Source organism: Gracilinanus agilis, chromosome 1 (genome assembly GCF_016433145.1).
Source record: "Gracilinanus agilis isolate LMUSP501 chromosome 1, AgileGrace, whole genome shotgun sequence".
Taxonomy (NCBI): Eukaryota; Metazoa; Chordata; class Mammalia; order Didelphimorphia; family Didelphidae; genus Gracilinanus; species Gracilinanus agilis.
The window spans coordinates 396,491,654-396,519,243 of NC_058130.1; the positions used below are offsets into that span (position 1 = coordinate 396,491,654).

The following is a 27,590-nucleotide window of genomic DNA, read 5'->3' on the forward strand; positions in this document are numbered from 1 at the left end:
AGTGGAGTGAGAGTCAGGCCTAGAGACAGGAGGTCCTAGGTTCAAACCCGGCCTCAGCCACTTCCCAGCTGTGTGACCCTGGGCAAGTCACTTGACCCCCATTGCCCACCCTTACCAATCTTCCACCTACGAGACAATACACTGAAGTACAAGGGTTTAAAAACAACAACAAAAAAAACAACCTGTTTCCTTCTGGTTCAGATAGACTCTACCTATAAGTCCAGAAAAAAATTCTGAAGTTATATCATAATTATCCAGTGAATGTGAATAGCTATTATTTTTTTGAAGAATGAAAAGAATAGGAATACTAAGGTAAAAATATACCTACTGAAAACAGTTAATCTCTAATAAACACAAATTTCAATAATTAAGCAGAGACTACATTGTTCCAACTATCATTATTAAATTTAAGGGAAAAATTAGAGGGTTTTTTTTGCTTAATTTTACCCTTATAATTTTACTTTTAATGTAAAATTCATATTGAAACTGCATACAGAAGAAAACAAGAAGGAAATGTATCCCGAAAAACACAAGTCCAAAATTTAACAGTGTGTCAATTCCATATTGTCTTTTTTTTCTGTGCTACATCTAATTCTATAAATTGTTATTGTTGTTCAGTTGTGTCCAACTTGTAATGCTTTCCGTTGAGTCTTTCTCAGAAGAAGCACTGGAATGGTTTGCCATTTCTTTCTCCAGCTCATTTCACAGATGAGGAAACTGAGAAAATAAAATTAAATGGTTTGCCTGGATTACGTAGCTAGTGTCTGAAGCTAGATTTAAATTTATGTCTTCCTGACTGTAGTCCTAGTGTTCTATCTCCTGCACCACTGATTTGATAAATTACTATAATTTATATTGCATTTTGTTTTATTTTATTTATTTTTAAACCCTTACCTTCCATCTTGGAGTTAATACTGTGTATTGGCTCCAAGGGAAAAGAGTGGTAAGGGTAGGCAATGGGGATCAAGTGACTTGCCCAAGGTCACACAGCTAGGAAGTGTCTGAGGCCAGATTTGAATATAGGACCTCCCGTCTCTGGGCCTGGCTCTCAATCCACTGAGCTACCCAGCTGCCCCCTTATATTGCATTTTAAAATGAATACATGACATACAGTGTACAGTTCAAACTAAACTGATGAAGCCTTTAACATTAAAGAGTTGAAAAAGAAAGAAGAAAAAAGAAAGAAAAAGAAAATAGAAATAAACTCTAAGAAACTGGACAATAGACTTAGAAGTCAAACCTCTGTGGATCAAGATAAGCTAATGAACAAATGAAAATAAATGTGTCTATAAGAGACTCATTCTTGCATAGTAATAAACTATCTCTACTATGTGTCTTATAAGTTTTTACATAGTGATCTGTGGTCTTTGGGAAAGAATACTTATCAGGTCCAGGAGGCAATGTATAGGAATACAATATAAGGACATTCCTAGGAGCATGGGAAAATTTCTAAAGTGAGCTAGGAAGGAGAAAATAGGGGAAGGGAAAGAGAAACATATTTTATATGACTAATCCCTTTTAGGACAAAGATAGATATCATCAAAATCAATGGTCCTGGAATAGCGATATATGAGATTTGGTTCCACCTCTAGGAGCTTTACCCCTTACTACATCTATATCATGCAAATGCAGTTTGGGGAATGATTCCCTGGGGAGACTTGGCATGTTAATCTCCTAGAGAACTCAAGTGAGGAGATCTAATATTCTGGTCTCCCAAAGGATCAAAGGGGGGATTGTGTGAAGGGAATTTACGCCCTTCTCCTAGGGTTGCAGATGTGATATTGTCCTCCCTGCATCCCTACATCCCTCTGTCCCAGAGTAAGCTACATGACTCTGAATTTGAACCAGATGTGGTAGAGAAGATAAAAGGGGCTTGCTCTCTGTCTCTGGTGTCAGACAAGGGAAGTATCTGCTGCTGGGGGCTGCAGCACTCACCATGTTAGCTTAGTCCTCAATTTATCATCTTTTACTTATCCAAGTAATTCTAAAAACAGTATTAATTTGAGGCCAATCTCATAATTTTCACTGTTACATTTTGTTAAACATTTTCAGAATTGGAGACATAGAGGGGATCTCTGAGGCCAAGAAGTTAACCCATATCTGAAAAGAATCTCTATTATAATATATCTAACAAGGAGTCATGTACCCTTCTGCTTGAAAATCTTAAAGGAGAGGGAAATCTACCATCTTTTAAAGCAGCCCATTCTATTTTGGGACTACTCTATTCAAGGCTTATATATTTATGAACTAGTTCTCTGAACCAGTATTCTCATCCAGATGCATGCCACAGTCTGAGATACATAGATACATGTGTATACATATATAAAATTTGTGTATATATGTAGATAAATATACATTTTTTCCTAGCAAAGAGATTTAAATTTTTATTTTTCAATATTTGAAGTTCAGAATTGGTTTTGCATTTCTATGTAGTTCATTGCAATTAATACAGTAGCTATTGTGAATAGGCTTATCTGCTGAGCTCATATATCAATAAGAAACTCTGCTTAAAACTGGCAGAGTATCTTCTAAGGTACTAGTTAACACTTTAGGTGAACGTACATATTGTTTAATGCCTTGTTTGATGGATTTGAATAATTTGAAGATTAATGAGAGAAGTTATTTTTTATAGTTACAACTGTCATAGTACTTTGTATGATTTCAAGTTTAAATAGTCTTTACATTAATAAACTGTAAAATAAAAGAATGTAACATCTGTCATTGAATTACTATAAATATGTGGTCTTTATAAAAATTGGCCTATGAAAACATGCCTGAACTTTTTTCATTTTTTCATTAAGGATTCCTTTTTATTGGATACATAGATCATTCACAAGAACATTATATAGAGATGAGAAAGAAGGCACCAGAGTCAGTTATTAAGTTATAAACTTAATTATTAAGTTATAAAGTTATAAACACAAACAAACAAAAAATTTAGCCCCAAAATATTAAAACTACTTGCTAAGCCTTGAGACATGGCAGCTCAAGGGCAGCATCAATTTAGAGATTTGAGTCAAACTCATTTGTAAAATATTAGAGAAGAGGACAACCACTATGAGCAATATTACTTTGGACAATAAAACAGCATAGTAGACCATTCGAGGATTAAGTAAACCCTGCTGAGCCATCCTGACACTATTTTTAGGAAATGAAAGAGGAAGAAAGATAATGGTTATGAAATGGAACACTCTGTTGACTTTTTGTGGTATTCATCCATGATAATGGTAATAGTGCTTTAGTACCTCAAAGTACTCTGGGAACAAATGTCAGTATCCCTCAAGAAGATGTCTCATCTGGGAGAACTGCTGGGTCTAAGATTTTTGAGCAAAAATATGTAATGAGGGATAAGGGTGGGATAAATGGAGGTGACATGATTTTAAAAACATTCAGAAAACAGTTTTTAATGTATCTCAAAGAAGGAGAACTTCGAGGTATGGTAATTATGTAGAATATCCTTACCAAAAATATAGTGTTTTAAGTGATTAATAAAACATAAAACATCAGAGATTGTTGAACTATAAAATAGTTTCTTCATTCAAATAAAATCTTTCTTATACCGATCTTTTAAAATGATGATGATAATAATATCTAACATTTATACAGTATATTGAGGTTTTTCAAAGCACTTTACACATATTTAATTTTACTCTTACAAAAACTCTGAGAGGTAGTTATTTTTACGCCGTAAAGGAGTAAAAAAGAGGGAACTAAAGCTAAAAGAGGTTAATTAATTTATCCAGGTTCATACAGCTAAAAAATGTGTGAAACTGGGTTTGAATTTGGGTGTTATTTACTCTAGGTCTAGTTCTCTATCCACTGTGTTTCCTAGTTGTCTCTGTAACAGCTTCAGATATATTAAGATATTAATGATGTTATTTTTCTCCCGAGACATTTTCATTTTAAAAATGTTAGCTGGGTAGATGCAAAACTTAACACAACAGAATAGCTAATGTGGAATTTTAGATCATTGACATATAGTCCATTGAAAAAGAAATTTTGTATATGGGACGCAAATTTAGCTCACTGAAATTCCATACTGCACTTTGGGTCAGGCCACCTATTCTGCTTTTACATAAAAGGGATGTTGCTATTTCTTTTTCAAAGGAATGAGCGATTTATCTTCTATTGTTACTGGGGTTAAGTTCAGATTATTTTATATTTGAATGAGAATTTCCATAAAAAGGACTCCTTATTATTTGTATATTTTCAGAAACTGTGATATAATGTCATATGATGGTTGTGATACAGTGAGGTGTAATTTGCCATTTGTTTCTATTATTTTTTGTGTTACTGATGGTGCATCTTATCTCTGTTTATCATACATATGGCTTATTCCTACTCTGATTCTGCTTCCATGTTTGAATGGTTGTTATCCAAGGTTCTATAAGACTAGAACAATTTTCATTATTTTGGGAAGGTTTGGATGTGATAGCTTGTTTGTTCTCTTCTCCTGTTTGCCCTGTTGTCTGGATACAAAATAAATGCACATAAATCATCAGCATTTCTATATATTTCCAACACATCACAGCAGCAAGAGGCAGAAAGAGAAACACCATTTAAAATCACACTAGACAATATAAAATACTTAGGAATCTATCTACCAAAACAAACACAGGAATTATACGAAAACAACTACAAAACACTTTCCAAACAATTAAAACTAGACCTAAAGAATTGGAAAAACATTGATTGCTCATGGGTAGGATGAGTTAACATAATAAAAAATGACTATTCTACCCAAATTAATTTACCTATTTAAAGCCATACCTATCAAACTACCAAAAAACTTTTTTGCTGAATTAGAAAAAAAAAACATAACAAAGTTCATTTAGAAGAATGAAAGATCAAGAATATCAAGGGAAATAATGAAAAAAAAATGTGAAGGAAAGTGGCCTAGCAGTACCAGATATTAAACAGTACTATAAAGCAGTTGTCATCAAAATGGTATGGTACTGGCTAAGAGACAGAAGGGAGGATCAGTGGAATAAACTTGGGGTAAGTGACGTCAGCAAGACAGTATATGATAAACCTAAAGAGCCCAACTTTGGGGACAAAAATCCACTATGACAAAAACTGCTGGGAAATTTGGAAAACAATATGGGAGAGATTAGGTTTAGATTAACATCTCACACCCTACACCAAGATAAATTCAGAATGGGTAACGACTTGAATATAAAGAGGGAAACTATAAAAAAAATGAAGTGAACACAGAATAGTATACCTGTCAGATCTCTGGGAAAGGAAAGATTTAAAAACCAAGCAAGAGTTAGAGAAAATTATAAAATGTAAAATAAATGATTTTGATTATATTAAATTAAAAAGCTTTTGTACGAACAAAAACAATGCAACCAAAATCAGAAGGGAAACAACAAATTGGGAAAAATCTTTGTAATAAAAAACTCTGACAGGGGTCTAATTACTCAAATATACAAGGAGTTAAAGCAATTGTATAAAAAATCAAGCCATTCCCCGATTGATAAATGGGCAAGAGACATGAATAGGCAATTTTCATATAAAGAAATCAAAACTATCAACAAGCACTTGAAAAAGTGTTCTAAATCTCTAATAATTAGAGAAGTGCAAATCAAAACAACACTGAGGTATCACCTCACACCTAGCAGATTGGCTAAAATGAAAGAAGGGGAGAGCAATGAATGTTGGAGGGGATGTGGCAAAATTGGGACATTAATGCATTGCTGGTGGAGTTGTGAACTGATCCAACCATTCGGGATGGCAGTTTGTAATTATGCTCAAAGGGCTATAAAAGAATGCCTGCCCTTTGATCCAGCCATACCATTGTTGGGTTTGTACCCCAAAGAGATCATAGATAAACAGACTTCTATGAAAATATTTATAGCTGCACTTTTTGTGGTGACAAAAAACTGGAAAATGAGGGTATGTCCTTCAATTGGGGAATGGCTGAACAATCTGCGGTATATGCTGGTGATGGAATACTACTGTGCTCAAAGGAATAATAAACTGGAGGAATTCCATGTGAACTGGAAAGACCTCCAGGAATTGATGCAGAGTGAAAGGAGCAGAGCCAGAAGAATGTTGTACACAGAGACTGATACACTGTGGTAAAATAGAATGTAATGGACTTCTGTACTAGGAGCAATGCAATGACCCAGCACAATTCTGAGGGATTTAAGGAAAAGAACGCTACCCACATTCAGAGGAAGAACTACAGGAGTGGAAACACAGAAGAACAACAAATGTTTGAACACATGGGTTGAGGCAGACATGATTGGGGATGTAGACTCAAAACTACCACACCAATGCAACTATCAACAATTTGGAAATAAGTCTTGATCTATGACACATGTTAAAGCCAGTGGAAATGCGCATCAGCTATGGGTGGGGGGGATGGGAGGTGGGGGGGTGAAGGGGAAAGTAAGAGCATGAATCATGTAATCATGTCAACTTTTCTGAAAAATAAAAATTATTAAATGAAAAAGAAAAAGACTAGAACAGCACAGAACAGACTCTGAATGCTCATTTTAAATTGAACAGGCTTTGGATAATGGCTTTGAGATGAACTCCGCCTTTGTCATATGGTCTTCCCTAGCTCAATACCAAGACATCCAGGCAATTAGAACATTGAGTCTCCAGTGATATTTTGGGCCACAAAATCCTAGAAAATCCTTGACCTAAGAGTCAAAAAGGTTGTGGTTTGGATTGGCTGACTGCCTCCATATAAATATCATAATTCTTTTAATGACTCATATTTATATTGTGACAAGGTTTTCAAAGTGATTATATACTGACTGAAGGCTCAGAAGATAGTATATTTTTAGCAATAAGGTACTTTTTAAATAGTTATCTTCCATCTTAGAATCAATACTACATATTGGTTTTAAGGCAGAAGACTAGTAAGTTCTAGGCAATGGGGGTTAAGTGACTTGCCCAGAGTCACACAGTTAGGGAGTGTGTGAGGCCATATTTGAACCCAGGACATCTGGTTTCTAATACTGGTTCTCAATACACTGAGCCACCTATCTGCTCTCAAGAAATAAAGTATTTTTAATTAAAGTATGTACATTTTTTAGACATAAACAATTGTATACTTAATAGACTATAGTATAGTCTACACATAATTTTCAGATGTATTGAGAAACCAAAAAAATTCCTGTGACTTGTTTTATTGCAATATTTGCTTTATTGGGGTGGTTTCTAATTGAACCAATGATATTTCCATGGTATGCTCACATGGCATTATATATAGCTATTGAAATAAATATGTTTTGCTACAAGAAAAATAAGGACAAAACAAAATAAAGTGGATATATATGTGTGTATTTATACATTATATATAATTATAAAATTTTTAGACCTTCAGGGCTATAGTTGGTTATATCTGTGATCTCCTCAGGGAAGAGATTACAGATACAACTAAAAATGGAGCCACTGAGAATGATCAAAGTCCTGGTGACCAGAAGGCCCCACCCAACCTTTGAGTGAAGGCAAAATGGAAGTCTCATGGATAACCATTGTCTGGTTGCCACCTTTAATAGAAACTACAGGAAAACCAGAGGCAAATGAGAAGTCACAGGAGTGCACAGACTTCAAGGTAGAAAATAGCAAAGAGACACATCCCTAAGAATCCTACATCCTTCATAACGTCCATTGGATGATCTTCATTGGGGATGGATTCAGTTCCTTTCCACAAGTAATTTATATTAGACAACTTTTATATTGCACAATATTTCAGATTGTTTTAAATTTGTATAGGCTTGTTAAAAAAGTCCATTTACACACATACACCTACAAATGTCCCTGTTTCATTCCTTATAATATCCCTATTTGGTGGGTGAGACTATTATCACCATTTCCCAGGTTCATGGGAGGCTAAGTGATGTGAGTAGGATGTTTTTTTTTAAACCCTTAACTTCTGTGTATTGGCTCTTAGGTGGAAGAGTGGTAAGGGTGGGCAATGGGGGTCAAGTGACTTGCCCAGGGTCACACAGCTGGGAAGTGGCTGAGGCTGGGTTTGAACCTAGGACCTCCTGCCTCTAGGCCTGACTCTCAATCCACTGAGCTGAGTAGGATGTTTTTAAGGTAGGATTTGAATCAAGTCTTCTTGACTTCGGAATTGTCAAAAATATTTATTAATTTCCTATGTGTCAGGTATTATAGGCAAAATGCAGTTTCTGCTTTTAAGGAGTTCACAATGTAATGGAGGAGATAATATTCAAACAATAAATGCTAACAGTGGAGAGAAAACATCATCATTAATGAGGAATAGGAAAGACTGCCTTTGGAAGTTGAGATTTTTGCTGAGACTTGAAAGAAGTAAGGAATCCAGATGGAGATGACTGTGGAGGGTATATCTAACATGGGGGAGAGCCAGTAAAAATAGTCAGAGTTGGAAGATGGAGCTTCTTATTTGAGGAGTGGCAAGGACTGAAGTATGGTACAGGGGGTATAAGAAGTAAGAAAATTGGAAAGGTGAGGGAGGTGTTAGGTTGTGAAGGACTTTATCCCCTATGCCATATTTTCTCTATTTTAAAGTACTGAATTATACTTTTACAATCTTTTCATGTGAAATGGTTCAATATTTCAATGATTCATGGTATTTTGGTATGGATATTTCTTACACTGATGCCAAATGCAACTTCTCTATACCTCAGCATATGTTCTTCTAAAATTGCTGGGATCAAAATAATTCATCCCTCATTCGTCAATCTTCTAATGATTACTTTCTCCAAATTTAGATAGTTATATCTTCAAAATCAATCAACAAATTTTTATTAAGCATCAACTATGGATTAGATACTCTGTTAGGTATAAGGGATATAGACAAAAATGAAACATTCTCTATCTTCAAAAGATATATGTATGCATATGTATATGGTTAAAAGGAGTTTTCTTAATCTCACTCTCTTTTTAAGAGTAGAATTTATATGTTTGAGGGAGTTTCTGAATCTCATGCTGTCTCTTTAAGAGCAGAATTTATAAGGAAGTATTGAGTTGACAGTTGAGCTTTTCTCCTCAGAACTTTGAGGGAGCAGTATTCTTTGTCTGTGTCTCTGTGACAAGGCAATTCCACTATTTACCTTTAAGGGAAAAGAATTTCTTTAAGGAGTTTGTTACTGATTAATGTCCATCAATCAGTTAGGTAGATAGATAGTGAATTTAATCTTAGAATGAGGAGGTAAGTTAGGCCTGCTTTGTCAGGCAAGAAGATCCTGCCCTAGAAAGCAGTTAGTTTTAGAACTTTTAGTATAGGGTTTTGGGTTTTAGACAGTGTAAAATTTAAGAGCTATAACCTCAGTTGCCTCCCTCCTATTCCTATCCAAACTTCTCAGAAATAAATAAACATTGCTGGTTTACCAAACTTCTCTCCGCATTTTATCAAACTCCTACCCCCAAATTTTAACCCTTAACAATATACACATACAAAAAAAAATTAAAGGTAATTGTAGGGGAAGGAGCAGAGAGGTCGCATAGTGAATAGAGTGTTAGACATGGAACTGGGAAGACCTGAGTTCAAATCCAGACTCAAATGCTTACTAGCCATGTGAAACCTGGACAAGTCTGATTGCCTTGATGTCCTCATCTGTAAAATGAATTGGAGAAGGAAATGGCGAAACATTCCAATATCTTTGCTATGAAAACCACAAGTGGATTCATGAAGAGTTGGACATAACTGAAAAGACTGAGCAGTGAGAACAGCAAAATTTTAGGGGACAAAGAATACTCTTCATCTTAGAAGGATCTTGCAGGGCTTTCACTCTATTTACACAGCCTTCTCAGACACAGTATCACTTTCAGGCCACAATGAAGCATCAAAGTATGCATCATTGTATATTAATGGGATATATCAATTTTTAATTATATTTCTAAAATATGATTTTATTAAAAGGTTGTAAATATGAGATACATACTATTGGATGTACATTAATAGTGCAGTAAATATGCAAAAAATCTTATATTAAAATAATTCAAGGTGACTCCATGTATTACAAAAATATTTAGGACTTATTTTCAAGACCATAAAAATGAAATAAAAAATTAATAGCACTCTGCATTACATGCCTTATGATTCCTTTGCTCAGAATTTTCTTTGTTTCATCTTATCAAATTATGTTACTAAAATATGAAGGCACTTTAGAGATTATCCCCATTTTAAATGAGAAAATTAAAATAAGGAGAAATGACTTGCCTAGACACAGAAACAATAAGTATCAGAGCCAGGATTTGAAGGAAGGTTCTCCGAGACCAAACTCAGCACTTATTTCATACTACAACATTCTTTTGGTTGAGATTAGATTAGTCTTCTCTGGAAATTCATGGTGCCCTAACTCTCTTTATATTTTGAGTTTTTGAAGCTACTCTATCAGCATTGCTTTTCCATCACACCTGTTTGACAAAAGAAAAATCAGAATTTCTATTTGATTGTCTAGAAGAAAATAAAAGACATGAAGTAGGAAAGATCAAGATGACAATGACCAACAATGATACTAATTTTCAAGTTTATGAACATAAAGTAGGTGGTCAATGAATATCAAATTTCTTAAGGGATCATAGCTATATCCAGGATCAAATAGAAAATTATTTTACTTTCCCTTGAGAACATTTCTTGTTCGGAAAAATAAAGTCAAAAGAGTTCTTCGGGAACCTGTCTTTTCCTTTATTCTCATCTACACATTCATTCACATTCATTATTTTTGTTCTATTTGTTCTTGTTGCCATTATAGAAACGTTATTTTTTCTGTCATGCTAATTGCATATAGAAAGAACAATCTGATCTTAGTAATAAATTGCAGGCTTAAAAACTTATCTTTCTAGTTGTCTAAGAAGTAGTTGGAAAGGATTAAGTCTTTGAACTCCAAAACGTTCCTGCTTTTACCTAATCATATCTGGAATTATTTTCTAAAGACTTTCGTATAATACCCGGGAGTTCTTGATACAATTATTGGGTAGGAGAGCATAAACCAAATAACCTCAACTTTATTTGAGGAAGAAGCATGGCTTATGTGATAGAAAGAACACTGGGCTAAGGGCCAGGCAACTTAGACTCCAGCTCAGTCTCTTTCCCTTACTAGCTATGTGGCCTTAGGCAAATCACTTATTATCTCTGAGCCTTAGTTTCTGCAAGTATAAAATGTGGAAGTTTAATTAGATGATCTCTAGGGTCACTTCCTAGAATTCCACGACTATCTAATTTCTTTAAAATCATGATAACCTGGATTGGTGACATTTTCAACCAATATATTCATCCCCTCATTCCTCTAATGCTAAACCTGTTAGAAAATTGCTGTGCTATTGCTTTCATTTTTCAGTCCATAAAATACCAATACACGTTTATCATTATGTTTATTCTATATTGGCCGTGGAACACAAGAAAACTGTTAAATTTAATCACAAACAACCTCCTGGGAAGAACACTCAAAATTAAAAACAGCACTTTAAAATTTAGCTGACATGGGTTCCCACAATAAAACTGATAGCAGCTATTTAAAATCCTTGTTATAACTCTGAATTACTTTGTTACTGCAGATGTCTCATTATCCTGGGGGGATAAAAGGAAGAAACACCTGCCTAAGAAATTGGGGCTTGTAAAGAAATTTTAAGTATCTACACCTGAATATTTAAATCACCTAATTAAATCATTCTGGTATTTCTAAATTTCTTTCAGCCAAATCAACACACAAATGTGTCTAATAATGAGATTTTAAAACCATGTTCAAATTTTGCAAATTTAAATATCAGGCACCACAGTCTCTTCAATGGGAACTATGACTTCCATTGACTATTAAAGGTATGTTAGTCATCAAGAATTCCCTAATTTGACTCTAAAGCCAAGTCATAGAGAGCTATTCTCAACTACTAATCCATAGAACTTATTAAAGGCTCAAGAGCCCCTTAAAAACAGGACATTCTTTATGCTCTTCCCATAAGCCACTGCTACAAGCTACAAAAAAACCAGGAAAAATTGATATTGCCTTCATAAATATTATTGTCACTTAATTCTTTAAGGATAAAGAGGCTATCTGATGGTTTCTAAGATTGTCTCAATTACAAATGAGCCCTGACAAACCATCACTTGTATGGCAGGTAATTTGATTGAAACTTGATTTTTTTTTTTACCTTTACCATCTCATCAGGTTGAACATGCTCCTACAACATAATTACATGCTGTCAGAATTAAGGAGTGACTATCTGACAGAAAGACACTATAGTTATGAAGATTTAATCATAAGCATGAAAAAGAAACCAAAGGTGGAACCAGGTCTATATGACTTGGGTTTCACCTCATGGTACCAAAATTTAGAGAGTGCTCTCAATACTTGCAGTCTTCTAATAGTCAAGAGATACATCTAAGCTTAAACTCAGTGAACTGTTAATAAAAATAACTATTTTAAATAAGAAGGTCCAAATGACTATGGCTAAATTTCAGGTGAGCACTTCCTTCACCCATTCTACCATTTTTCCCTGCTCCTAGGACAACCAACACAGCCTTATCAGTAGTTTCGGAGGCCATTTTTATTGTACCCTCTTGAGGCAAGAAAGTTGCTAAGTACTTATAGGAAGAGAATTAAAATTATAACCTTGTTTAACAATTCTTTTGAAAAGAAAAATAATTTATAATCTTCTATTCAATCATACTAAATTTAGCTAGTGTATCACCTTGCATCTGCTAACACAGTTCATTTTCCAGTTTAGTTCATCTAACATGGCAAAAAATATAACATATAACATAATATAATATCTAATATAAAAGACTAGGAAAACATGATACACAAGAACATGGGAAGGCTCTTTTGCTTTCTGGCAGCCATATATAGGGACCTCTTGGTATACGAGATCCCTTCAGTAGTGTAGATTACGATAGATCACTTCTTCAGGAGCTACATCTTAGGGAATTGCCTGAGATACACAGAGGAGATCAACTATATTTCCCAGAATCTCACAGCTAGTTTCAAAGGCAAGATCTGAATCTAGGTCTCTGATTGTTCTAGCTTAGCAGCCTATTCACCATTCCATAGAAGCACCTTTATGATATATTAAGTCCTGAAATCCAGTAGTTCAGAATGACAGATCTCTTCCAGCTAATTCTTTTACTCTTGCTTTTTTGTCTATTCTACTTCTCAAACCATCAAGCTTTTCTTCATATATGAGTGTTTAACATGTATATACAAACATATGCATATAGTTATAACATGAATTATAATAACAAAGTCTGGGATTATTAGCCACATTCACTATAACTTTAAAGGATGAACCGATGAGTTTTTATGATCGAGATGATTGATGCACAATTGATGTTGGATATGGAGCTTGAAAAACCTGAGTTCAAATGTGGTCTCAGATACTTTCTATCTGTGGCATGTCATAACCTCTGTTTCCCTAATTTTCTTCAATTTTAATTTGGAGATAATAATAGTATTGTCTTTGAAGGGCTGTTGTGACGTTCAAATGAGATAATGTTTATGAAAACCACCTACCACAGTGCCTAAAACTTGCGAGGAAATATATAAATGCTTATTCCAGTCCCCTTTGTATGAGACATGTTGAGTGCAAGGTGATACCAGGTAATATAATCAGCTTATTATTATGTAAGCAGTTGGAAATACAGAGAAAGGAAGTGAGATATAATCAAAAGAACATGGAACTACTTGTCAGCAGATCCCAAATCTACTCAAAGCTCTATGCCTAATTACATGATTGATATTGGTCATTCTCTCTAAACTTTAATTTTTATCATCTATACAGTGTAGGTGGTAGGAGCTGCTATAAATGTGACCTAAAGTCACATTTATCATTCAGTTCAAATGATAGCATAGTGGATTGGACACTGAAGTTGGAATGGAAGGAATTAGGTTTGAATCCAAATTTTTGTTGTTCAGTTGTTTTCCAGTTCTGTTCAATTTTTCCTGATTCCATTTGGGGTTTTCTTGGCAAAGATATTAGAGTAGATTGTTGTAATTTCCTTCTCCAGCTCATTTTATAGGTGAGGAAACTGAGGCAAAGTAGGTTAAATGACTTGTCCAGGGTCACAATTATAGTGTCTAAGGTCAGATTTGAATTCTGGAAGATTAGTCCTCTCTGCACTCGTCACTTAACCATGATTTACCTCCATTTCAACATCTGTTGAGTGATGTAGTTTTGGTTGAATATTCTTTATTGTTCACTGAGGCCTTGACTGCTCTGATTCATGTTTTTATTTCTCTCCTTTTGCTCTTATTGCTTCCCTTATAAGATATCATGTGATACATATGAGATACCATAATAAGAATGTTTTTGAAAACTTGTTTAAAAGGAGGGGCGGATCATAAATCTAAGGTTATCCTCACCTCTAAAATTCTGCAATTTATGTTATTTGTTGGAGGAACATATGAGACTACCAAGATTATTCAACTTTGATAATTTCTTCAATAAAAATAAATAATAAATAGTTTTATGCCTGTGGTCTTTTGCCCTCCTCTTAGAATTTATACCTAAAATTTACCCTAATTATTTGTTTCTTCCTCTGCTCTTCTTCAACTAAATCTCGGGAGAATATTGATTCAACTTTGACTACCAAGATAATATACTGGAATAGCTCAACCAAAAGTTGCTGGAAGAATCTGTCATGACAAACCATGTTATTTGTGTTTGTCTACTCTAGAAACACTCTCATGCCCAAATTCATTATGTTGATTAACTTGACTCTCTTGGGATAGAGAATAGGTGTCTTCAACTTATACAAGAATATATCTCCAGTAACTTCCAAGTGTATATGTATTTTGGTGAGAGAGGTAGAATTGGACTATTAATAGTGCATGTATATTAGTGGAATAGGCAATGAGTGTGTATTCCTCACTGTTTCCCCAACCCCTTTATTATGTGTAAGGCAAAATGAGTCAAAGATGTTTTGCCATGACAGTGCATGCTAGAATGGATGAGATTTATGGTCTAGTGAAGATTGGATCATATGACCTTGGATATCTTTTCTGTTTCTAAGATGATGTGATTCTCTGAATACTGACCTGGTCATACAACTATAAGATCATAAACAACTTAGAACATAAATACTCCAGAAGCCTTCCTCTGTTTCATTGAGGTATATACTAAATTTGACTTTATGAGACCAAGAGAAAGGTGATATACTATTTTGGATATACACTTCTCAAGTGTGTAATCTAGGAGGAAAAGAAAAAGGAAATCTTTCCTGTGGTACATCCCTGTACCTTCTAGAGACAAGAAAAAGAATAATATAATCTAGTCTATTATATTCTGGCTTTGAATTCAGAAGTTTGGGGTTAGATTCCTATTTTTTATATCTTCTGGCTGTCTAATCCTGAATATTTGATTCAATCTTCTAAATTGCAGTTTTATTATCTCTAAAATGATTCTGTTAACTCTTACCCTGTCTATTCCATAAAATTATAGTGAGGAAATTTTTTATGAACATAAAGTGCACATAAATATATGCCATTTTTCAAGGTTTGTGTTTTGAGATATGCCATGCCTTACGAAAAAAAGCATTTCACAAAAGTTTTATGAAAATCATGTAAGTTTTTTGGTAAATATAATAATAATTAAGCATATGAAAAGAGCTTATTTTAAAAGAAAGTATATGCTAATTATTTTTTAAAAGAGCAAAATATTTGAGTGTATTTTTCTTTAAAAATTATACATCTTTTGTTGGCTAAAAAGAGTACTTTTATTATTCAATAAAAGATTTATCAAGTGTTTGCTACATGCCAGTCACTGTTTTGAATATTAGCAATATCTAACAAATTATATATTAGTTGGAGGAAAAGGGACTGGGAAAAGATCTCCTGTAGAAGATGATTCATGACCTCAGTCCTAAACAATGCCATGGGATCTAAGAGATTGAGGTGAAAAGGAAATGTATGTCAGATATCGGGAAAGCCAGTGCAAAAGCATGGAGATTGGAGATAATGTGTAATTTTAGAGGAATAGCTAGAAAGGCAGTATGGCTGGACTAGAGAGTTTGAGAAAGGAAGTGTGTATAACATGCCTGGAAAAAATATTTAGTGGGCCAAATTAAGCCAAAGAAAGGAATTTACATTTGATTCTAGAAGTAAAAGGAAGCCACTAAGTTAAGTCGTTGATAAGTTGGTTGTGCCGATGACAATTATAAGAAAGTTCAGAAGCAGAGTTGGTTTAATGGGTAACAATAAGAAGCCATATTTTGGATATGTTGAGTTTAAAATGCTTATGGGTCAATCAATCTCTAATAGCTTACTGAGGATCTAGGACTATAGTTCAGTAAAGAAACTAATATTTGATATATTGATCTTTAAGTTATCTGTATAAAGATGGTGGTTGAGTCCATGGAAGTTGATGAGATAAGCAAATTGAGAGAGTATAGAGATAAAAGAGAATAAGAATTCAAAACAGGGCTTGAGATACACTGAGAGTTAATGGACAAGCCACAAATAACATCTCCAGAAAAGAGGACTGAGAAAAACTAAGGAGAGGAGAAAGAACTAAAAAAAGAGTAGTGTCTCAATAATCAAGAGAAGAGAAAATTGAAGACTTGATTAACAGTGGCAAATGTTACAGGGAAGTTAAAAAAAGATTGAGAAAAGATCATTAGATTTGGCCATTGAGAGATTATTGGAGAAAGTAATTTAAGCAAAAAGATTAAGTCAAAAGCAAAGTTTATGTCAGACTCTAGACTGCAAAGGGTTTAAAAGAAAGTGAGAGAAGTTCAGCCACCAAGAATAGATACCTCTTACAAACAATTTAGCTGTGGAGAGAAAATGAGCCATAGGATGAGAGCAAACAGGGATGCAAGATCTAATTCAGTTTCTGTTTTTGCTAAAAGGTGAAGAAACTTAAGTGTGATTTTTGGCAATAGTGAATTAATCAAGATAGGGAGATATAGGGAAGAGAGAGCAAATGACCATGGGGTTAATCTGTTGTAAAAGATTATGTATACATACAGAAAGGTTGACTTTAGAAAGAGGTGGGCCACCTATTCATCATAGAAAAGAGCAGAAAAATAGGATATAATGGAAGATGATGTCTATTTGTGGAGTGAAAAGAGAAATGATGAAAGGAAAACTAGTAAATGGCTTCCATGAAGTTGTCTGAAAGCAAAATAGAGAAAGAAGTCTGGTAGAACTTGAGTTTTTATTGGGGCAGAGAATCCAGTGGCAAGATACAGGTTTCCCTTCCTGTGTTCCAAATCTATTAGATAACAAATGTGTGGTATACATGATACTCCTCTGTAATTTCCTGCAGTTCTCATTGTCAGCACATGAGTAGAAGCAGGAAAGGTGAGAGCAGTTCGGGTTTGGGGCATGGCAAGACATATATAGTCATCAGATAAGAAAATGAGGAGCTGGAGTGAGGAGAATAAACAAAGGGTCAAATTTGGAAAAGCTGGAGTGCATAGCTATTGAAGAGCTAATAACTTGGTCCATCACTAATGTATGGAGATACTGGAAGACATTGTGAGAGCAAAAAGAGGACTTAAGAGAAGGACAGCTTAAGAAGAGAAGGAATGAGAGTCCAAGATTATGCACAGATAAATATGGAACACTGGTGAGTGGTGGCAAAATCAAGGTTATGATAATCACTTTGTATACCTGAGGTAGATTAGAAAAGTAGGTCATGGGAATTATATTGAAGAACTGGGAAATTGCAGGATTTAAAGGAATATCAACATGTAATTGAAGACCTTAAGAATGAGGAATGGATTTGAGGCAAACATGTATTCAAAGAGGGTTAACAACCACTGCATTGCCTCTCCTTTGTACAGTGAACTTCATTTTATATTTGTGATGTTTAATCTCAATATTCTTCAGAGCTCTGTAGGTAGAACTTGGAGATGAGGAAATTTTATAAATGCATATCATCTACTGCTTTTATAACTTAGAGTATTAAGAGTTTTCTATGAACATTTGAAACAGAGAAAAGCCCCATTAGGGAGACAGTAAGTGTCAAGTCATGATGGCTAGAGTCATTATGAATGCTAGGACCTTGAACATAAGAGCACCAGAGGTTCTTAATTAAAAATGATTTAAGGGGTGTTCTGGGAACTTGGATGAGGAAAAAATGCTGGTTTATTTTAACTAATGTTTAGCTTCCTTTATAGTCCAACATATTCTAATTTATGCATTTAGAACTGTTCTTCAAAGTCTATAGACTTCACCAGTCTGACCAGTAGATCCATCTCTCTCACAAATGCACACAAACACACTCATGAATACACAGTTAAGAACTCCTTCAATGTACTATGCTCCTTCTCATCAGTGCAGTATTTATATTTAAGTCAAATTTCTTTTATATTTATGACCTTCAATATAATCTGCATCATCATCACTGCTAACATTTATATAGCATTTTAAGAATTACAGAATACAATATTACTTCATTTTATCCTTACAGCAAACTTGGCAGGTAGGTGCTATTATTACCCCTGTTTTATAGAAGGGGAAAATGAGACAGACATAGATTAAGTGACTTGCCCAAGTATTACATAGCTTATAAGTGCCTGAGGACAGGTTTAAACTCAGAGCTTCCTGTCTCCAGGTCCAGTGCTCTATGACTCTGTCCCCTTTCTGCCCTACTCCAAAACTATATACCCAAGCAATCAAAGATGTGACTCAAAATTCACTAACTTTATCTTCTATTACAAAAACATAAAGAAAGAGCTATTTATGCAGTTAATGAAACCTTTAAAGTCATCCTTGACTCCTCTCTCTCAATATCAGTCACTGGTGAGTTTCTCTCTATTCTATAATAAATTACCCATATCTCTAGAGAGTATGTTGTTCAGTTTTTTAATCCTTAGTGATCATGTTTGGAATTTTCTTGGCAAAGAAACTGAAGTGGCTTGCCATTTTTTCTAGCTCATTTTACATATAAAGAGACTGAGGCAAAAAGGGTTAAGTGACTTGTTGAAGGTCACATGGATCACAGTCCCTAAGGCCAGATTTGAACTCAGAAAGATGAGTCTTCCTGACTCCAGGTCCTACATCCTATCCATTGAGCCACATAAGTACATACTTCCTGTATTCTCTATTCATCCTGCCAGCACTCTACACACTTTACTTTTGTTTCAAATTTGCCAGTGTTCCCTCATAGTTCCGTGTTTCCAGTTTCTCCCTTTTCTCATTCACCCTTCACATCACTGCCAAAATTATCTGCTGAGTGCCCTGAAAAGCCCATGTCGCTCCCCTTCTCACAAATCTCCATCAGTTCTCTTTTGCTTATAGGATAAAATGGTGAAATACTAGTTTTTAGGTAGGTCAAGTATTTAATGATCTCCATAGTCATGTCCCAACTGAACTTTTCCCTTTATAGATAGGAACCCCAGGGAAAGACAGACCTCTGTGGTGCAAGGAAATTACAGCATATGCACATCTCCCCCAAATAATCAATCTTACCTTCCTGGCCAAACATATCTATAGAAGGACATCAGGACATTATTCTGATAGTGGTAATCTAAAAAGTAGGAAGCAAGCCTGAGGGTGTTTATGATGAACTAGGTTGGGAGTGGAGTTTGGTGACAGAAAGTGATCAAAATGTTGCAGAGAAAATAATTTTTAATGTGACTGTGGGGAAGCACAAGCAGCTTAGTTGATGTGAGATGATGCTTGAATTTGTAAATATTATTTCAGTGTAGATGTCTAGCAATTTAAAAATGTAGAGTTGTGGTAGTTCATGGAAAATTTATCATGGGATAATAGATTTTGAGATGGAGACCATCATTTCTAACCTCATTTAACAGAGAAGGAAACAGACAGAGGTTAAGAAATTTGCCCAGGGTCACACAGAAAGTAAAATTCTAAGACAAAATTCAAATTCAGCTCTCACTGACTCCAGATCCAGTGTCATGCGCAACAAATCCCTTCCCTTTCTCCTAGTGATAGTTATCTTAAAAATTGAATCTTATGTAAGGGAAAAGAAAGACTTCAATTTGGTCTTGAGAACTCTCTACCTGGATGCAGTGACTATTATTATTATAAGCTGTCAGCCTGATTTATCTGAGTGAGGACCTAACGAGGGTGGAGCTATAAACTGATACAACTGTTCTAGAAAGCAATATGGAACCTTTCCTAAAGGGCCATAAAACTAGGCATACCCTTTGATCCAACAATATCACCAAAGGGTTGTTATCTCAAAGAGATGAGGAGATGTTGGGGAGTATAAAGACATGACTTGCACAGATCAGAGATCAGTAAACTAATGCTAGACTCAGAAAAGGATCCACTTGTACAAAACTATTTTAGCAGCTTTTTTTGTAGTGGGAAAGAATTGGAAACTGAGGGGATCATACATTAATTGGAGAATGGTTAAAAAAAGTGGTGATAAATCATTGTAATATGATACTATTGAGCCATAAGAAATGACAAATTGGATAAATCCAGAAAAAACCTGGGAAAGGCTTTCATGAATTGATGCAAGGTGAAGTGAGCAGACTCAGAAGAACACTATATATAATAACAAATAATGTATATTGATCAAGTGTGAAGGACTGATTTATTAGCAAAGCAAGTTCCAAGATAACCCCAAGGGACTAATGAAAAATGTTTTCTACAGCCAGAGAAGGAACTGGTGGAGTCTGATTACACATTAAAGCATGCCATTTTCCCACTTTATTTCTTTCATGAGCTTTTTATTGTATGTGTGAAATGTGTCTTCTCTTATAGAATGAGGAGGTATGGAAATATATATTGCATGATAGAACTGATATAATCTATATCAGAATATTTACCACCTCAAGGAAAGGGTGGGAGAGGGAAGGGAGAAGACAATTTGAGTTTTGTATATCAGATAATAATTGTCAAAAATTGTTTCTACACATAACTAAAAAAATTTAAAGATGAAATTATAAGAGAGAAATTGTAAGAAGGTGTGTCTCTGCATAGCATATATTTAAACCAATTCAATTAAACTGAATCATTAGAAAAAGAATGAAATTAATATAGATTAAACTTGCAAAGTACCAAAACTAAATCATCAATTAACATAAATTCAGAAGCAAAATTTTTAATGATGGCAATAATGCAGAAAATAAAGGTAAAAATATAGACTTAGCCAATAAATGTCACCATCTAGGTAAAATATCAATATTCCCTTGAAATAAAAGTATATTATATTCCCAAAGTACTTAATTCATCAAAATCTTTCAAGAAGACACCATGTGAACACTGACCTGTGAATAAGTACCAGAGGTTGTTTGGCTCTAGAGTTTCCATCTCACCCCGGCGGGTTGTCTTTCTGTGTCGGATTTTATAGCCAGTAATAAATCCATTTTGTGTGCCTGGTGGTGGAGGTAGCCAACTCACTTTGATACTCTGTAAAACAAAAGAGGTTAATGTCAAAAATTTGTCAAGGATAAGGAAAACTGATCTTTGTGAGTTCAAATATCACTTCAAACACTTATTAGCTGTGTGTCCCTCAGCAAGTCACTTATCCCTGCTTGCTTCAGTTTCCTCATCTGTAATATGAGTTGGAGTAGGAAATAGCAAACCACTCCAGAAGCTATTTTTAAACCAATTTCACATAATTTTCCTTAAGTACTCTACCTTTCAGCCAAATGAGGATACTTTATTTTTCTTATAAATGACATGCCATTTCTCACCCATGTGGCTTTGCATAGTCTATTCACTCTACCTTCTCTGCTCTTCTGACTCATTTTTACCTCCTAGAGTTCTAATTCTCTTCAAGACTACACTTATGTGCTGTTTCCTATGGGAATGCTTTCCTAATTCTGACCATTGTCACTATACTCCCCAAATTACTTTAAATTAACTTCTTAAATATTTATTGATTTGAGTTTAATTTGTTTTCTCCACCAAATATGTTTCTTGAAGTCAGGTACTTGTTAATTTTTACCTTTGTATTATTCACTGAATGCAGTGAGTAGAAGTATTAGTGGTTAACAAATATTAGTTGAATTGAGTTTGTGGTAAAAATTTATTGGTCTAAGTTTTCTGAAATTAGTTTAGAAGTTTGAGATACCAAGCACAAGACCCTGTGCAATGAATTAATTCCTACAAGCTATCTCCTTGCACTGATCCTGTGCTAAATACTGGGGATGCAAGAAAGGCAAAAGTTCTAATTAGGAAGCTGGTATTTTTAAAATGATACATACAAGACAAATACCGTGTTAAACAAGAGGAAGTGTCTGAGGGAAAGAACTAGCAATGGAAGGATAAAAAAGGCTCTTTGTAGAAGGTAAGGTTTAAACTAAGTCTTGAAGAAAGCCAAGAAGACCAGAAGGAAGAGTTGAGAAGGAAAAGGATGACAGGCATAGGGGACAGTCATTGAAAAGGCTAGAAATCAGAGTTAGGAAATGGAGTATTATATGCAAGGAACAGCAAGGTCAGTGTTGCTGGATTGTAGAGTATGTGTGGTAAGGTGTAAAGTGTGGACCAGTTTGAATGGTAGGAAGGGACCAGATTGCATAGGGCTTTTAAAACCATGCTGTGTATTTTATATTTGGTTTTGAAGGAAATAGGCAGTCACTGAAGTTTTCAGGGTAAATAGTGATGTGCTTAGACCTGTAGGAAAAACACTTTGGCAAGTAAGTAGTAAATGGTTTGTAACAGAGAGAGATTTGAAGGAAGTTATTGCTATATTCCAAGGAAGAGGCAATAAAGATCTGCACCAGAGTCTAGGAAAGTAGAAAGACCAGGGATTCAGGCAAGAAAGGATGTGCAACAGGAAGACTTTGAAATAGACTTCTACCTTACCCAGAAAGCCTTTGCTTTGACTTCTTTTTGGGTTAGGAAGCTATCTCAGAGCATGGAGGCAAAAAGGGATAAATAGATGTACCTGGTGGGTACATTTGTAATTCTTGATATATAATTTCAAAATTCATTAGATCAGAACTATGCTATCTATAAATTAAATATTGTAGGGCATCCTCAATATGCAAAAAACAATATTGCCTTTATTGGCTACAAATGTCTCTGTAGGCATTTAATAGGAAAATTAAGTAAGGACAAATTATTTTATGAAATATTAATTTTATTATTTATTAATTATTAATAATTATTATTTGTTAATGAAAAATTAATCTCACAATTAAACAATATAAAATTCAAAATCATTAAAGTAAATTAAAAAAAACTTATATGTTTATAAGTTTTAAAAAACCTATAAGATCAACTAGCAGAAATAATTCATTTTTAAAATGTGGAAATTAAACCCCACAGAGATGAGGTTACATAGCTAGTCACTGATAGAAAAGGGATTAGACCCCAAGACTCCTGATTCATAGTTACATTTTTTCCATTTGAAAAAAAGCTAGGTAGCATATTGGATAGAATACTGAACCTGGAGTCAAAAAAAGATTTGAGTTAAAATTCTGCCTTGGGTCCTTTATAACTAGGTTAATCTGGGCAAGTCATTTAAATATCATTTGCCTTACTTTTTTTCATTCATAAAATGGAGATAATAATAGTACATATCTCCCAGAGTTATTCTGAGAATAAAATGAAATGTTTATAAAATGCTTTGCAAACTTTAAAGTGCTATATAAATGTTGACTACAGTAGTAGTAGTTGTCACTGTTTATATTATCATTGCTCCACAAAATCTTATTCTTCTTCACAATGGATGGTCATGGGATATCATGGTGGCCATTGGATATTAAGCTTGAAAGATCTGAAGCCCAAGAACTGACTTATAAGCATCATCAGAAGACCAAATTAGCTAAGATTAGAACTTTTAGAATTTAGAATAGAATTATGCGTAGGGGGCATTCATTGAGACCTGGCTTCCTCCTGATGACATGACTTTCCTGATCTTTTCAAGTACTAACCATACTTTTGCTCCAACCTTCTGATACTTAATGATTAAGATAAGGGACCTAACTCCAATTCAGGTTTTCTTGACTGATTTCATCATATATACTGTGGCATCTAGGCATCTTAAATGCACATGTCCACATCCCTCTTCTCTAGAATTTCCCTACAATTTCTAAGGATAGCTTTCCAGTCTTCCAAGTTAAAAATCTTGGTGTCGTATTCAACTTCTCAACCCACAAATCTAATCATTTACCAAATTTACCATTTACCCTTGTACCTTTACAACATTTCTTGTATATTTCTTTCTGTCCACACACATAGAGCCACCCAGTTTCAAGTCCTTAATACCTAATACCTTAATAATCTTCTCACTGGTACTGCAATATTAAAGTGAATGTACTTTCATTAAATTGAGTTCCCAAATGATATAGATGAAGTTATATTCACCATTTCCATTATTATTTATGCACAAACTGATAAAACAGCATTTCTTTTTTGTATAAATTTAAATGAACATTTTTCAATACTTTAAGCATTGAAAGACTATAAGATACTTAAAATTTGTAGTTGTGATCACTAGAATGTGAGTTTATTTGAATTTCTCACTTTAACCATGCATGAATTTTATTGGTTTAAATATATTTCTTCTATAATATAACTTGTTGGTTCTCTTTTCCAGTACATTCAGTCATTCTATTCAGTCTTTAAGGTTTATATTCATTGTGCATTTCCCTCCTTGAATTCCCATTAAATTACTTAAAAAAAAATAATATTAGGTACCTTTAGTTTAATTTACTTGAAATTAGTATTCAAGTCTTCTTCCTCAAATATTCCTACCAGTTCTCTCTCTGTCCATATATAGATTGCTGATTTCAACTTTTCTTGATGAAATTATTTTTTAACATTTCATTTACTCAAGTAAAACAAAAATATGACTCAGGAGACTCCCTAACCTATCTAATTCTCTTTTTCTTTAAGTGATTTTGTGTGTGCATTTTCCTTAACTACTACAAATAGTAATTTTCATCTATCCTCTATCAATCTTTCTCAAACTACTTCTGTCTTTGTTGATCATAGATTTTGGTCATAATTATTATTACTTTGTTTCTTAACTAACATCTAGTTATACTTTCTCTCTAACCCTTTCACTTAATGGTTGAGATAAAGGAGTCAGAATACTTATAGCTACCTGATAATATAATTCCAATTTAGGCCTTTTTGACTGATTTCAGCATTATACACTCTGCCATCTAGACATCTTAAATGCAATGTGTCCAAATCTAAAAGTAATAGTCCTTTCTTTTCCTTTAAACACAAAAACACTAAGGTAATATCTATCTTTTTATGAGGTGTGAACTAGTTCATTTTCTATTAGATTGCTTTTTGTTTGTGGACTGTCCAGTAAATAGCTTTTCTCTGCACAGCTCACATTAAAAATGTTTCATTATTTTGTAAGACAAATATTTCGAGGTTTTTGTTTTTCTTTTGTTTCATTTTGAATAAAATAAATGTTATTACAGAATAAGAATAATCCTATGGATTTTAAACAGGACAACAGGGTTCAGAACTTCTCAGATTCTAATCCATATCTTATTATAAATAAGTTTCCCATTAGACAGTGAGCTACTTGAGGGTAGATAATGTTATTTTTTGGTTGTTTTGCATTTCTTTGAAGCAGCAGTGATTATCAAAATGTTTAGTACATATTAAATATTTAATAAATGGCAAACTTTCCTTTGGCCATTTAAATGATTGACATTTTAGTGTGCTCATAGAAAAGTAGGTGCAGTATTCACAGTAGATAAAAATGACTAGAAATCATTCACAAAGTCTAAAATATATAATAATTTAATGATTGCACAAATACATATTTTGGACAGATGACAATTTTTATTATCATGTCTTCTAATTTAATACTTTTCAGCATGATTTACTAATGTAAACAATTATGTCTTCCTTGTGTCAGAAGCAGAGTTAGCTATTTACTTGGATTTCTGTCTTTGGAAGTAGTTATTTCTTTCATTCTTTCTTCCCAGCTCACCAATTCTCATTTTTATTTAGATTCCAGATACATTTTTTGTTTCTTTTAAAGAGTACTTTTGCACTAATTTCCAGCATATGCAAACAAATTGCAAAGATATGACAATTCTTTCAGTTCTGTTCAATTTTTTCAGTTTCTCTGGAAAGGATATAGCAAAAACCCTCAAATCATATTATTTTGAAAAGTCAGTGTCTATTGTATAAATCGTAACATGAATGAAAGGTTATAGACATCCTACTTTAAAGAGCAATGTACTTAAGCCTGTATTCCCTTTGGGGCATATTCCATAATCACTATCATTGCTAGTAATCTATTTCCCCACAAATCTACCTAAATTAGAAACAAAAAGGTTATTTTGAGCACAACCTAATCTTTGTAGTATGATTTAAGGGTATTATTGAGCCTCCTCAACTACCATTAACCCTCTTAATTTATGCTATTATGTTTTGAATATGAATGTGTCCTTTAAAAATAATAAAAATGGAAAATTCTTTCAGTCTTAAACTAGTGTTGTGGTTGACCTGTATAGCACAGTGATTGGCAAATAATAAATTCTTAATACATGTTTATTGACTGACTGCCTGGAGTTAGGAAGACTTGTCTTTTATATTTACTATCTGTATGACAAGGAACAAGTTATTTAACTTCTCTGACTTTCAGATTCCTAAAATAAGGGCAATAAGATCTCTGGTATGTATTTCATATAGCTGTGAGAATCAAATGTAATAATTTGTAAACATAGTTTTGCAAACATTAAAGTGTTCTACCAAAGTTATTATAATGACAACTCAACATCCCCCTCACAAAGCCGATGTAAAAAAAGTCTTAAAATGTGAGTCATAATAATTGACACTTTTATTATAATGATTATTAATGAAAAGAAAAGGCAACTTTTTAAAAACATAAGTACCCTTAAAATTACATGGCTACCATAGTAATTATGTCTCTGTTATCTTCTGTGGCTCTGTTTTCCTAGATAATTATTCTTTAAATAGTAAAATTATAATTATTTGTCTTCCTCATCATATTCTTGCAAAACTGTTTAGTTGGTTCGCAAGGAATTGCAAATAGAGTAAGGATACATTTCAAAGTTATGTAGTATGCCTGTGCTAAGTCAAAATTGAGCTTCATTTCCAATCTAATTGGATACCAAAGCTTTCCTCCCAAGATATTTTCTCTAGAAGGATCTTTTTCAAAGGAGTATATCTAGAGATGCCAAGAGGAACATTTATATGTTAGGTACGTATACAAGGAAATTAAAACAGTGTCAAACCTGACAAGTGTTGGTGTTCCATAGTAGAAGTTCTAGGGCAGTGATTCCCAAAGTGGGTGGAGGGCAGTGATGGTCACAGTTGCATTTATCTTTCCTATTTATTGCTATTAAAATTAAAACAATTAATTTCCAGGGGGCTCAGTAATATTTTTTCTGGAAAGGGGGCAGCAGGCCAAAAAAGTTTGGGAACCATTGCTCTAGAGTATTAAACCCACATTCTGAATATAAATCTAATTATTGGCCTGTTCACCAGCCTCTAAAGTATCTTGCTAGAAACATGGGCTATGGTATAACATACAAGCTGTTCACTGCAGAAGAATAGAGGCCAAGGACCAATGGAAATGGTGGATTATTGGTAAAAGGCACAAAATGCTCATATATCGTATGAAATTTCAAGGTTACCGAGGTCTTAACATGAAAACACATTTACAAAAATAAATTATATTCTGTGCTTTAGTATGGTATAGTTCTTTAAAGTTTTGGGAAATTATCACTCTAGTTATAGAAAAGTAATATATATTCTATCCTTATGCAGACATTGAAC

At 34.0% G+C, this 27,590-nt stretch overlaps 1 protein-coding gene across 1 annotated transcript in view; it reads right to left on the minus strand.

Annotated features, from left to right (window-relative positions):
- Positions 1-27,590, minus strand: part of DCC (DCC netrin 1 receptor) — a 941,371-nt gene that overhangs the window by 238,070 nt on the left and 675,711 nt on the right. The window contains 1 exon segment of the mRNA XM_044681552.1: positions 21,131-21,272. Coding sequence (XP_044537487.1) covers positions 21,131-21,272 — 142 coding nt within the window.